Genomic DNA, 14,100 nt, shown 5'->3' on the forward strand with positions numbered 1-14,100 from the left:
ACTGTATCGAAATAAAGGAATGATTGAGAAACACAAAAGCTAAACATAATGACATTGACGTATGATATTCATATTCGCGTGACTTTTGCTAATAATTCTATTAATAAATATTGTAATCGTGAACGAACGGAGTCCGAGGATTAAACAAAAATGTTTACGCAAGTGAGAAAGCGTTTACGGATGATTTATTTTTTTTTTTTTTCACCGTTTCGAATAAAGATTGCCCGATATCATGCAATCATCTCAGTTGGGCAAAGATATTATTTCCCGCAAACAGCATTGCAAACAAATGGTTATCTCCTCGGATAAGTCTCAAGGCTTACGGCCTTCTAATCGCACCCGTTCAAACGTCCTTGACTCTCAGGAATGGCAATAAAGTTTGAATTCGCGCAAATTCGATGGCGCCTCGCGAGATCGCTGCCCCGAATACGGGCGAGTCGAGCCGGTTGCCTGTTTGCCGGGGCAACGCGGCGCTCTCTCGGCACTGACACGCTTACGCGTGCACGAAATGCATATGCATCGGAGCTTTTACGACGCGCGTAACGAGTGTATATTAAACGTCGTTGGATAACAGGTCTCGGTCATTCGAATCCGGTGTCATAAATTTTTTTTCTTTGAAGCGTCTCGGTCAAAAGTTCCTCGTACCGATCTCCGTCGATCGAAGAGCCTCTAGCGATGGGTTCGAGCGGATGTGCAAGATCGATGGCCAATTAAAATCATTCATTTCCTTATGATCGCGCTACGATTTGTTTGTAATACAATATTAGGAAAGAGGCACGTTCGCGCTAGTTGAATCGTGACTAGAAAACGAACCTTGGCATTCTCGATGAGGATCCCGCGTTGTTCTAACCGTCACACGCGAGTTTCAAAGACATCGCTCCAGGTAAAGGGAAACGGGGATCGTTGGTGTGTTTAGCCGCTTAGGCGATCAGTTGGTAAACTCGTGGGGTCCCGGTGTCACGTGTTGTCAACAGTATGTTGCCGTAGCGTTCGCTGGACGAAAAACGGTTCCCGTGAATTGTGACTAGAATGAATTCGCGGAGCCGTATCAAGAGTCGAAGATCTAGCGTCGTTGACCTGAACAAGAGTATTCACCACGTCGAGATACCTTTTAATCTCCGAGTCACGGAGAAGAAGATCCACGAGGAGTGTGATGTCAGTGAGTAGCGTACAGAGCGTAGGAAACAATTGTGTACCCTATGACCGGGCGCGCACAGTATACGGTACACGGTCACGGTTATTCGAAAGGTTCGTTATCGATCGGCCCGTGTTCGACTGGCGCGCGGCTGCGTTTCCACGGGTCGGAGACACTTCTTGAGGGGCTTCAACGATGCCGAACCCGCGTGCGATCCGATCGATTGCGAGCCGGCAATCCGAGGCACGCGAGTACCGAATTCGAGACGGTTTTTCGCATTCGGACGCCAAGTCCGCCTCTATTATTCAGAGGTAACGATCCGGGAACCCGGACACTGCTCATCTCCGTAGAAAGAACCTCTCCGCTAACGATCATTTTTCTGACGAATTCAAACTTTTTTCAACCATCCGGTGGATTGTTTGGGACCGTGCGTTTGTTGTCGTTTCGCGATTCGGTGAATTGGTCGCGTCGTTGCGCGTACCGCGAATCAATTCTTATTATGTATCGGTCCGAATGAAATCGGCGGTGGAAGCTCTGACCCAGAGCTGCGAGTCCCTCGAAATTCCACTCGGACCGGTTCTAAGCGACTTTTGAAAAAAAAGAAGAAAAGGGAGACGAAGGAAGTTTCCGTCTGTCGGGCGTTTGTTACACGGCAGAGGTTTGCTACCGAGTGGAACGGTCGGTTCTGCCTTTTTTTTCTCCCTGTTTTCATTGGAGGTTTTTACAGCGGCACAGTCGCGGCGCAAACATTACGCCGCGGCGAATACGTAGCGCGACGATCCGCGGCGGGTCTCGGTGTGCAGACTTGTTAGAGCAAACTGATTAACGGGCAGCCTCTAACGCGTTCGGCAACAAGAGTTTTCGCGTCGTTCGAGCTGATTTTCTTGTGCACTCCCGTACCAGTTCGAGACGGTGTCCTCTATCGTGCGCGGTTCCCGTGCCGTGCAACAACAATCGTTCCACTCCTCGCAATTCATTTGTTTGATCTGCCGAGTTAATTGTTCGGGTCGATCGAAATGACGGAAAAATCGACGGTTTGTTGACAGGGGACTCGAGACCGGTCCCAGCCGAAGGAGCGATCATTTAATCAATTAGAGTGCGGACGATGCGACTCGAAAAATCAATCGGTGGATCGAGTCACGTTCGAAGACCCTCGTCGTTTCCTCTCTTGTCGTGATCGGATTCGAAATCAGCTGTCTCAGCTGAACTGCGCCCTAAAGTTTTCCGGCTAAAAAGTCCAAGGATTCTTAAATCTTTTCATTCCGCTCCGTGTCCCAGTACGAAATATTTCGCATTGTTTGCCCGCGACTTAACGGCCGAGGATCATTCGAGTAGAGCATATTGGTCGCACACGAAATTCGTGTATCTAGCAAACGGTCAAGGACGATCGATGAGCAGCGGTTAATCTCCGTCGAAAGGGACGGTCGTAAGTTGATTCGAGGCATATGTTCCCGTTAAATTGAAAATCGATGGTAACTTTTTTGCTGTATTCTTGCGGAAAGTAATTGTTACCGGAGGAAACGAGCATTAACTTTTTTTCCGAGCTGTGGGCGTGCGTTCCGTCGAACGGCACACCCTGCCGGTAATATCCAATAGAATCACGTGTATTCCGAATGATACCGCCAAGTTTTCAACTTGTTGTGGCCGACGCGACAAAAAGTACAGTTCGCAGCGTTAAAATAGCAGAATGCCCGTGGTACGTTTGTCGAAGATATTCAACGCCGAAAGGGTTGGCGTTGAATGCGCACCGGACGCCGGGTCCGTATTGAGAATGTATCGGCGAGATCTGTTTAAAGCGAGACAATGAGACTTCCCCCGTCGCACGCGCTCGAACTGTCCGAAGCGAGTCACGTATTCTCCGCTTTGACGACATATCGCGCGATCCCTGCTCGATCAAAGGTCGCAGGCAGAAATCGAAAAAGGATAACGAACTCTGCCCGAAATCGAAGTCGGCTCAACCTCGTCGAAAATGGATCGGTCGTTGGCCGACTTTCGTTCGACAAAGAGCCTCGCACGATTATCCAGGAACGTACCCCTATTTTCCTCCCTGGAGGACCTGCACGAGAAACTGACGGAGCTGTTAGGTAACATTTTTCTTTTACTACATTCTGTACAGTACAAGACCGAATACACAAGTACGCGCGGCTTGCTAAAATCACGATTACGAGAACAGGATAGAAGTTTCCAATGTTTGCGTAAAACGAATCGGTTGCGTAGGCAACCGGTCATTCGAGCCCATCCAGTTTCCATTTCGGTTGCCTACACAAAGGGGATCGTGTTCAGCGAAGGGTCAAAGAAATAAGTTTCGGATAATTTGTATGATTAATTTATAAATCATACAATTATTACAGTCGCTGATTATGGTAATATATTTATTATTTCTTGTAGCATACGTTCTTAATTTACATGATTATAAATACTTGCAATATACAAATATGAATTATGAATATTGATCAATGAATTACAGAAATCGCTAACAGAATAATTAATAACCGTCCAACTTCGTCTTTCGAGTTAGCCGTTTGAATAAAAGTTTGAATTTGGCGCGCGAATACATTCGTTGTCGGTCGTGACCGTTCGTAGAGTAACGCCGGCGATCGGCTTTCGCGTACAAGATGGCGGTTCCTGTGGAACCAGCGAAATCTAACTGCGGTGTGACGTCACGCTATAGTAGTGTTGTGCGGTTATGCGTTCGTGAATTCCGCCATTGAAATCTCGACGTACGCGTTCTGTTCGATGGCGGGCTAGACCGATGAATATGTGACAGGCTAAAAAGAAGATTGATCACGGGGGAGTGTCCTGTTAAATCGTGAAGATTCTGCCTGGTCCGTGGTGGCCGGCGTGGGGCGCCGCGCGCGTGTGTGTCGTGTGTCTCTTTGGTGTGTCTCAGGTCTCGAGTGGTAGAACACGGTTGTATATTGGACCTCGCACCGGGAGTTGTAAGCTCGCGCGTGCGAATATCTCTGATCGCGTAGTGTCTGATGTGCGAGATGGCCGGTAAGTAAGCGTGATAAGGCAAGCGATAGTGTGTGTCTGGCTCTGTTCGGCATCCGTGCGCATTGCTACCCGCACGCGGAACGTGCGAAACGATACGGACCGTGAACCAAACCGAACCGTACCGTACTGTATCGAAATCCACGAACCTGCGAACCTACGAACGTATAACGACACGAACGAAAAAGAACGGACGGTGCGTCGCTCCTGCTGGCCGCCTCGCTGTGCCGCGGCAACCTGAACCTTGACCCAGATTCACTATATCCGCGGGTTCACGGGTATATCCGCAGCGCTCTCGGTACACACGCAACGGTTCTTCTTCGTCAATTCCGCATCCTCAAATATAATCACCCGTACCCACACTCTGGATACTTGCCGTGCGCGGGGCCAGATGCGCCCGTCGCCGGCCACGGCGACGGCGACAGCAACGGCGGCGGCGGTGGCGACGGCCTAGAAGCACGATGGATTGCGCCGGAACTTCAAGTAGGCTTGCATTTACCTTTTCTCCCGTTCTACAGGTCCCGTTTCGCACTTTTCCCCTCGTCGTCTCGTTCTGTCGCTCGCTCGTACCACGTTCTATCTGCCTTTTCTCTCTCTTTGTCCCGAGCGACCCGCAAACTAGAGGCACCACGCTTTTCTATTACTCGCCAATTACATTCGCTGATACAGTTCTCTTTCCCACGTTTACCATGTTAATCACGTTGCCGGCCCTCGTAGGTGCACACACGAGACGTTATCTGCTTCTAATGCAATTTTTCCCTCTTATCCTCATTCTGGACGACACGTTATCCTTTGTATCGATTCGCGACGCTTTTTGGAACCTCTTTTGAACGGCGATACCGTGTACGTGTGCGTGCGCTGTAGGAAATTATACTTGCAATTTTAGAGCAGAGTTTTGCGCGTCGACTTTTTGTCCTCTGGACTTCGCGAACGTATCCGCTTCCTGCTCGTCCAAGAACAGTGTCACTCGAACGACGTGCGTTATCGGTTCTTGATCTCATTCGCGATATAACGTTTGAATATAAATAAGTTGGAAACAGAAACTAAAACAGAATTTAATTCTGTGTTATTGGAGATTCGTTACTCTGCTGCTATCCCAGTTCATATTTGCTCGGAGCATTGTTTCAATCTATCTTGATGTCAGCGGTCAAACGTTTTTGTTGTAGGCAATGGCGACATACAGTGGTGTTTCTCGCAGGTGAAAGGGACATTGGAAGACGATGCCACAGAAGGTGAGTTCGCTCTCTTACTTGAGCAAGTAATCTATTAGTTATTGGAGATTGTTCTAACTAGTGTTGTTATGTCTCTTTTTCAGCCGATATAATCTCATGCGTAGAATTTAACCATGATGGAGATCTTCTTGCGACAGGAGACAAAGGAGGAAGGGTTGTTATTTTTCAAAGAGACCCCATTGTAAGTTACAGTTATTACTATCCTTAAATGATACTTAGAAAAAACTGATAGTCGATCTGTCTGCATAAAGATGAATATGCAACACAGTTTTTGCGTAAATAGCATTTTTACTTACCAGAGTATGCTAATTCTTGCGTTTTGAATAAACAGAAACATGTCTTTTGATGAAAAATTATGTTTATAACATAGTATTGGATTATTGCCAGCTTTCATACGTACTGTACTCCACATTTCTCTATCTTTAGAAAAGTTCTAAAGATAATCTCCGAGCACAATGTAAAGAATCTATTCAAGTTGAATGGCTCTGATAAATGTAAATGAAAAATGTAGGTAACACAACAGAATTATGTAATAATCGAGAAATATTATTTTTTATTTGTATAGAGCAAAAACAGTATACCTCGGAGAGGTGAATACAATGTATACAGCACCTTCCAGAGTCACGAACCTGAGTTCGATTACCTGAAATCCTTAGAGATAGAAGAAAAAATTAATAAAATTAGGTGGTTAAAGAGAAAAAATCCTGCACACTTTCTACTTTCCACAAATGATAAAACGATCAAATTGTGGAAGGTCAGCGAGCGGGATAAGAGAGTAGAAGGGTATAACACGAAGGAAGACAATGGTAGCATCCGCGATCCGGCATGTATCACTTCCTTAAGGGTGAGTGTTACATAAAGTAAAAGGTTGCGTCCATTTACAGTCGTATTCTTCGTTCTAAAACGCTATGTAAATAGTAGTGTTCCACACAGCATTGTATTTATAACAAAAATGCTTACAATAGAGATATGGTCACGGAGTTCAAATATGCACATAGCATTATGAGTCGCGTTACTGTAAACTATTTATAATCCTGTTTACATATTTAAATCATATAGGTACCAACCATAAAACCAATGGAGTTGATGGTAGAAGCATCACCAAGAAGAATATTTGCCAATGCGCACACCTATCATATAAACAGTATAAGCGTTAACAGTGATCAGGAGACATACCTCAGTGCTGATGACCTCAGAATTAATCTTTGGAATCTTGAAGTCACAGACCAGAGTTATAGTATCCTTTTTCTGTCTCATGTAATAGCTTTTTTCCTCGTACCACTTTCTTGTTCTTTTGTTAGTTCGCTATTAGTAGTGTGGAGTTGTAAACGATTAAATGGGTTACTTTTCCTAACCATTGGTACACAGATATAGTAGACATTAAGCCAACTAATATGGAGGAATTAACAGAAGTTATAACCGCTGCGGAGTTTCATCCGGCGGAATGTAATATTCTGGTATACAGTAGTAGCAAAGGAACGATTAGACTTTGTGACATGAGATCTGCTGCACTATGTGACCAACACAGTAAGCTGTTCGAGGAGCCAGAGGACCCAACCAATAGAAGTTTTTTCTCAGAGATAATCTCGAGTATAAGTGATGTAAAACTTAGTAATTCAGGAAGATATATGATCAGTAGAGACTACCTCAGTGTGAAAGTGTGGGACTTGCAAATGGAAACAAAGCCTGTTGAATGTTACCCTGTATGTAAATGGCCAAATACTTTACTCATATACTATTAAAATGAAACCCCGACAACTTATTGTGATTGCTTTTTTACAGGTACATGAATACCTAAGATCAAAATTGTGTTCGCTGTACGAGAATGATTGTATCTTCGACAAGTTCGAATGTTGTTGGAGTGGTAACGATTCCGCTATCATGACGGGCTCGTACAACAATTTCTTCAGAGTATTCGATCGCACAACTAAGCGCGATCTTACGCTGGAAGCAGCACGTGACATTGCCAGACCAAGAACACTTTTAAAACCGCGTAAGGTTGGTATGGCACTTCGAAACTTTGTACAAGGTGTAGTCAATAATTGTGGTTCGATCGCAAAATCATCGATTACACAATGATTGTCTCTACATTCTGTATGACAATTGAATACAAAATGTAATCTTGTATTGCTCATATAAATTACTCAAAAGGTATGTACCGGTGGAAAACGAAAGAAAGATGAAATTAGCGTCGACTGCCTGGATTTTAATAAGAAGATATTACACACTGCATGGCATCCATCTGAAAATGTCGTAGCTGTTGCTGCTACGAACAACCTCTTCCTATTCCAAGACAAACTCTAGCACATCTGTATGCAAGTATGTTCATCAAAAATTCTGAAGGAAATAGAAAGAAGAGCATGTGATTGGTGCATTAAAAAAATTCTCAGCAAATGCAGAATGAAATCTTACATTATTGTGTAAATAAAATTTGAGTGTTGTTTGATTTTATATAAAGTTTTATTTATTGTTTCACGTCTGAAGAAGAACTAGGCGATTTTTTGAAGGAACAGTATATAATAAAACGGTAACTGTGTGTGGATGGAAAATAATGTTTTGCTTTATTCTATTTTGTAGATTATTCAACGGTATATATTGACGTGAGCAAGACACGTTGAACTGAAGAATACCAGTGGAACAACGAGTGTCTGAATAATGCTGACGAAAGTTGACTATTAATGCGTCAATGGTTGACTGACCGAAGAGTGGTGTACGTAGCGCCGTCCACGCAGCTCGCATATTCATACACACTATGTATACACGACATACAGAATTGCACGTAACACCTTGTCGCGCGTATATGTGTGTGTGTACGTATATATAAATATATATATATATATATATATATAAATATATGTATTTATATATATATATATATAAATGCATGCAAGCAAATGCATATGCATAACTCTCCAGACTACTGAAAGAGTCCGTTAGCTGAAATAAAACTGCACGGTGGAACCATTTTGCCCACAGATAGAAAAATGTACAGTTCAACCAATCAACAGACTCGTGTTGGCGGTTATTATTTCACGTTTTTTCATAACGCATCAGTAACGACATTCTCTCAATTCGCCTAGTTTGTCAAAAGTGATTATGCTAACACGCACGATCCAAGATGCTTCTAATATATGCAATCTGTTCTATCAAACGGATATCATGTGTTTGTGAACGAAAAGCGTGTCGCAGTTGGACCAACTATTAGCAAGATCAAAGAACGTGCGCGTGGCACACGATGGATTTACTTAATTAAAATATTCGCAGAAACATAGAACGCTAAACAATTGATAAATTAAAACGTAGTTTATGGTCGTGTGTGCCAATGAGATTTATCTATAAATTGTCGCATATTTTATTCGGAATTCAGTATTGTTTTCTGTAAGTTTTGCGCATACTAAGGAATGAGCGCAGCTAGATAGTCGAATCGGAATTCGAAATCGGATTCTTCTCGAGCAAAAAGTAACTTCCTTCGTTTTTAGGGTAAATACGTTTTAATATCTGTCTAATTAACAATGACGCTTGTTGCATCAGGCAGTTACCAATTATATGGAGAAAGCGAAGCTTTCGATATTCTGAATTTAGTCTTTTTAATTGTCATTATTTAGTGAAAGAGCCAGTGTTAAACGAATATAGGCCTACATTCTCTCATATTTTTATTTTCTGAATAAAAGGAATTTAACCAAGTACAGTTTTTCCATGGCATGGTCAATTACGGATATGTAAAAAGATATTTGCCGATACGAGTCATTTTTGGTCCATAACCAAAAGCTCGTGGGAGGAGAACTCTACTGTCGATATAAAATTGCATACGATTAGCAATAAAACAGCACGGGTGGCGACGCCTCGTTCGTCGATCGACTCGCTTTCGAATGAGAATTTCCTCGGCCAGGAGAATATAATATACGAGAGCTGTGGTAATTACTAGAATGGAATACAGATTTTCTAAATATTTCTTATCGATAAATTATTAACACTTATACACTTACACATATAAGCAGCGATTTCGTACACGAAATAAAGGTAAAAGTTTCAAAAGAGAAAAAAAAGTGCATTTGACGATGGTGAGCTGGGCTTGCAGAGTTTATGTAAATTAAGTATGCGCTGAGTAACATGTATATTTAGCAAAAACGTAATTTTAAAGATCCGTGAAACCAGATAGGGACGAAATTTCGACCGTAACAAATAAGATCCGAAACATAAAGCGCGGGGATCGTTGATCGCCGATCAAGCTGAACACGATTGAGACCTTTTTTTTTTACCAATGCAAAAAGCAGCAGACACACCTACACACGAAAGAACACATGCGCGCGCGCGCAAACACAAACGAATACAAGATACCTTACATCGGTGACTTAAATTGTACATGATCGAGAATTAGAAGTAACGATTTTCACGTGTACAAAGAAGAATTCTGAAGACATAGGTTAACAAACGATTTTTCGAGGTTTCCTACCGGTACATAAACAATCATATAGTTTTGTAAAAAACAGAAAAAAAAGAAGAATATATGGCCGCTATTTTAAAAAAAAGGTTATTGTAGAAGGCACACTCGGACTCTCCGATCGTCCGTTGATTCCGTATAAATACTCCGAAAGATCTGCTATATCGCCAAAAAATAAGAAAAAAAGTAATAAAACGTGACGTAAGGAAATTCTGTTCTTTTTTTAAAGTTGATGCGCTTCGAATTAGTTTCCACCGTTGTAACGTTTAAGCGACATTATTAAGTTCTAAGCGTCGATGATTTGCGATCATCTTAGAAGATGATCCGTGTGCGTTGGATTCGTCAGCCAACCAAGTTACATCGTGTTACGTTTCTTGCAGTGCAGGCTTAGCATGAATTTTATGCACCACTATTATAAACCACGCGACTAAGAGTTTATTCTTGCAAGTCTTGGTCGTGGAGCTTCTGAAAACTCGATTAGCATAAAGACATGAAAGAGAAAAAGGCTAAACGATTGTGAAAGAAATCAACTACGCTCTATTCTATTCCAAATATAATGTTCACTGCAATGCGTGAAACGTAATGATCGAGTACCAAGCCAAGACTTATTACCCAATTATCTTTGTAACGGAACGTTCAAGCGATTGTGTACTCATGGAGAAAGAGGGAGGTGAAAAAGACACACGAATAAATCACGCAAAACCATAACCGACATTGCTGAAGCCGTAACACACATTATTCGTAGGAGGAAACAGACTGCGCCGAAAACTATACTATTGGGTCGATTCGTATTTTAATTACACTCAAGTTTTTAGCGTAATTTCATCTCGAGAATAAACGTTCGAGCTTTCTTAAGCTAATTATTTACTCCTCGACTGAACTCAATGAAAAGAAACTTTTACAAAACTTTTACAAGATACATACATTGAAAGAGTTCATTTTCAAGATAAAGTTGCGCTTAGAACGTAAGCAACGGGATTTATGCATCGACCCAATACTTTCGAAAATATCTTTCTCCGGTTTATATTACTTATTCGATGGAGTCTGCAGAATTCGCATACGAGGCCGCGAAAATTCGTTACGTGCTCGAAGAACAGTAGATTTATTTTTACGAATAAGTAAATGATTAATATTATTATCGTTATTATCACTATTATTATTAATATTAAAATTAGGGAATCTGTGTTAGTCTGTTTTGTTGACTGCCGTGTGCAGGTGTTTGGTCGCGGAAGAAGTTATCGTAAATCGGAATTGAGAGACATTTCTTTTCGTGCAGTGAATTGGATGCGTGGAGAACCTGTGCTTCAGGGTACAGTACGATTCGCGGAGCACTCGCTACACTTTCGAAATAATTCAAAAGGCGTGCAACGAAGAACTAGGAACTCTGGAGAAGACTCGCGCGCGACCAATTCCTCCGGACAACACATTATTTTCTCTGACTGTTCGAAACGAAACGAAAATGCCTTACGACGCACCTCGTACATCATCACTGCATTCGTGCATCGGACAATCCGAGTCGACGCGAGAAAGGAAACGAAACAGATTAAGACTAACGCGAAAAGGTCAGAAAGAAAGAGAGAGAAATGAGAGAAGCAACAGAAGAAACGCCTTCACGGAGTATTATCTTCTGACAAGCAGGACCTGTCTCGTTGTGATAATAAACTTCATTGTATTACTAGCCGAATGTCGGAGCTCTATTTTTCTTAACGTGTACCACATGTATTATTAGTCCATACACACCAACGTTTTTATAGTGAGTACCGTAGGCGAGCTCTTTTTACCTATTTCGCGTCGGTGAATCGAAAATCCAACGGGAATAATGTCAGTGTTCTTGCAAGCTGTTCAAGAAACGATATGAACTTTTGAAAAATCGAACTTGATCGTTGGCTTTTCGTTTGTTATTTGACGACTCAGGTAGAAAGACAGTCGTGGTGTTCCCAACGTCGATGTAAAAGTAATCGTGCCATAGTGCGTTACGGCGAACACATTAAACCCTTTTTATCTCCATTTTACATTGTACCTTGTAGCGTTTCAGCGAAAGATCGGGGATCGTTTCATTCGCGAAACGAAGCTGCAACGAGATGCTTTTACTGAGCATCAAACAGGAGGAAACGAAACTGTACGGAACGGAAGTGACGAGCACCGAAAGCCTTTAAACTTTTAAACCCTTATCTTTGAATTTCACGGTTCCACTTGATCGTGATTGTATGATCGATCAACGAAAACGGATCGCGAGCTTCACCTCTTTCGGTTCCCGGATCCGCGAGTCCGCCAGAATCTTCGATATCGTCTCGGACTTAATTTTGTATCACGTAATGTGCTTTTCAAGAGAGGTGCCAGTGCCGTCTGGAAACAAGAGGTATCAGAGTTTGGATCGGTTTGTCGGAAATAGATAAATGAAACTGGAAACGAACGGCCAAGTGTAGAATCAGGAAAACATGTAGATCGTTGTAGATGATCGTAGAGCGTCGAAGAGCCAAGTGGGAGACGGAGACAAAACGAAAGCAAACGGACTGGAAAATTAAAAGACATTTGTACTATAATGTAGCGTTACGACAAGTCACATTGTGTAAGCGCATTAAGGATTTATTTCGATGATTAACGGAGACGCGAATGAGCACTGTGCGCTAAGATCTAGTAACGAGGTCGATGGTAGCTAGTAATGGACGAATGGCAGTATGACTATTCTGTACTCTGCACGTTTGTGACGTCGCATGCCCTTAAAGGGATAAGGAATCGGTATGCTTGCGGCAACGGTATACTATTCTGCAAATAGAATTTTCACCTTAATTTTTTCCTTCATTAAACTTCAACTTTCATCGACTTTTACTTAGAAACGAACAAAATTTGAGTAGTTCGAGCTGCCTGAGCTTTTTATTTCGCGCATTTGTATACCGTTGTTTTCAAGTTCGATTGTTTAATTTATTGTCTCGTTTTTGGGACTAAACGTTGTTCCACGTTTGGATGTTGGACTACGTCAGGCGAACACGATGTACAATATTAATCTTCTGTTTTTATGTACCTTTTGTAGAAAAAAATTTGTGAGATAAGATCGTGTACGCCTGGGGCAATGACATACATATAGTTCGAAAGATAACGCGTTTCCGGTTAGCTCCGAGATCGAACGTATGCTTCCAAAATTTTGTTTCTACTATTATCTTTTATTCCTGTTCCATCATTTATCTCGTGATTGTAACGTTATTACAATTTTTACCGTTTCTTGTTTCTGCGTGCGAACGATGGAGAGTACGTGATGCTATTAACGAATAAAACTATGCATTTGCATAATAAAATTAACGATACTGACTCCATAATTACAAGGATGTGTACGTATGTGTACGTGTATATACGGTTTCGTTGCATGCTCGATTTTTACTGCAGTATGAGACTCGAATTAATTGATTTTTAGAAGGTGCGTTGCTAATTTAAATGTTGTTGTGTCTTAAATTTTTATTTTTTTTTCAACCCTTGGAAAACGAAGTGTATAATATGTACTGACGAGTGATACATCGTTTCGGATTGCATTGATCGCAAGTCTTGTTCTTTTCAACACAGTTGCAGTATCTGAAAGTTTCGTTGGTCGAATCGATACAGGTTGAATGCACCCGAACAATTGTAGTTTTTTTCGTAAATCGATTACTACCGTGAACGTTTGCATGCTGTGTTTATGTATAGTTGAATCGTCCATCAGAAGAATTTGCTATATCTACGTATTCCCCTTTTCGTGACCGTTACTTTTAAATCGTCATTTGAATAAGGACCGTACTATAACGGTTCAGTTTCACAAGAATCACTGCTATTTTAGACGAATCGATATCCCGGTTAATTCCAAACACCCGTTCCTATACACTTAATCGAATCGTAAATGAATCGATGATTTAGATTTAGACCTTGTATTTTAAAGCGACCATTCTTTATCATTATTCATCTCTTGATATCACACGAATAACAAGCACAAAAATTTGCATTTTTGTGCTGAAAAGAAGAAACGCTGAATGAGCGGAATTCTTTTCTTTTCGTTAGTCATTTTGCCGTGTATTGTGTGATCGTGTCTGGCTACTAACGCGCTTATTACAGCGCAATTAAACACGGTTTAATTCATTATGCAATGAACGCTTACGGCATGTACATGATTTCTATTAATACGAGTATATATTTCATTACGACTCGATGCCAAGGTTAAACAAATGGACAATTTCGTAAATTATTGGCAATTAGTTACATTCCTGAGAGTGGCAAAGATTAACTTTTTCAACAGATTAATTTCTAACGAATCGTTCTAAATGTAGATTGGATAC

The 14,100-nt window shown here is 41.7% G+C and overlaps 1 protein-coding gene across 4 annotated transcripts in view; it reads left to right on the top strand.

Annotated features, from left to right (window-relative positions):
• The window catches only part of Tws (protein phosphatase 2 regulatory subunit tws), a 47,399-nt gene extending 34,300 nt beyond the window's left edge, over nt 1-13,099 (top strand). For 2 of the 4 annotated variants that reach the window (XM_078197432.1, XM_078197433.1), the window contains exons 3-10: nt 5,296-5,361; nt 5,445-5,542; nt 5,927-6,205; nt 6,421-6,598; nt 6,730-7,064; nt 7,144-7,359; nt 7,513-7,680; nt 7,939-13,099. In XM_078197432.1, the coding sequence (XP_078053558.1) occupies nt 5,296-5,361; nt 5,445-5,542; nt 5,927-6,205; nt 6,421-6,598; nt 6,730-7,064; nt 7,144-7,359; nt 7,513-7,665 (1,325 nt within the window). In that variant the 3' untranslated portion in view covers nt 7,666-7,680; nt 7,939-13,099. Of the gene's footprint in view, nt 1-3,765; nt 4,613-5,295; nt 5,362-5,444; nt 5,543-5,926; nt 6,206-6,420; nt 6,599-6,729; nt 7,065-7,143; nt 7,360-7,512; nt 7,681-7,938 lie in introns of those variants that run through there. The other 2 variants (XM_078197434.1, XM_078197435.1) reach the window with 2 other exon arrangements.
• Nucleotides 13,100-14,100: the final 1,001 nt, after the last annotated feature.

Source organism: Augochlora pura, chromosome 3 (assembly GCF_028453695.1).
Source record: "Augochlora pura isolate Apur16 chromosome 3, APUR_v2.2.1, whole genome shotgun sequence".
Classification (NCBI taxonomy): Eukaryota; Metazoa; Arthropoda; class Insecta; order Hymenoptera; family Halictidae; genus Augochlora; species Augochlora pura.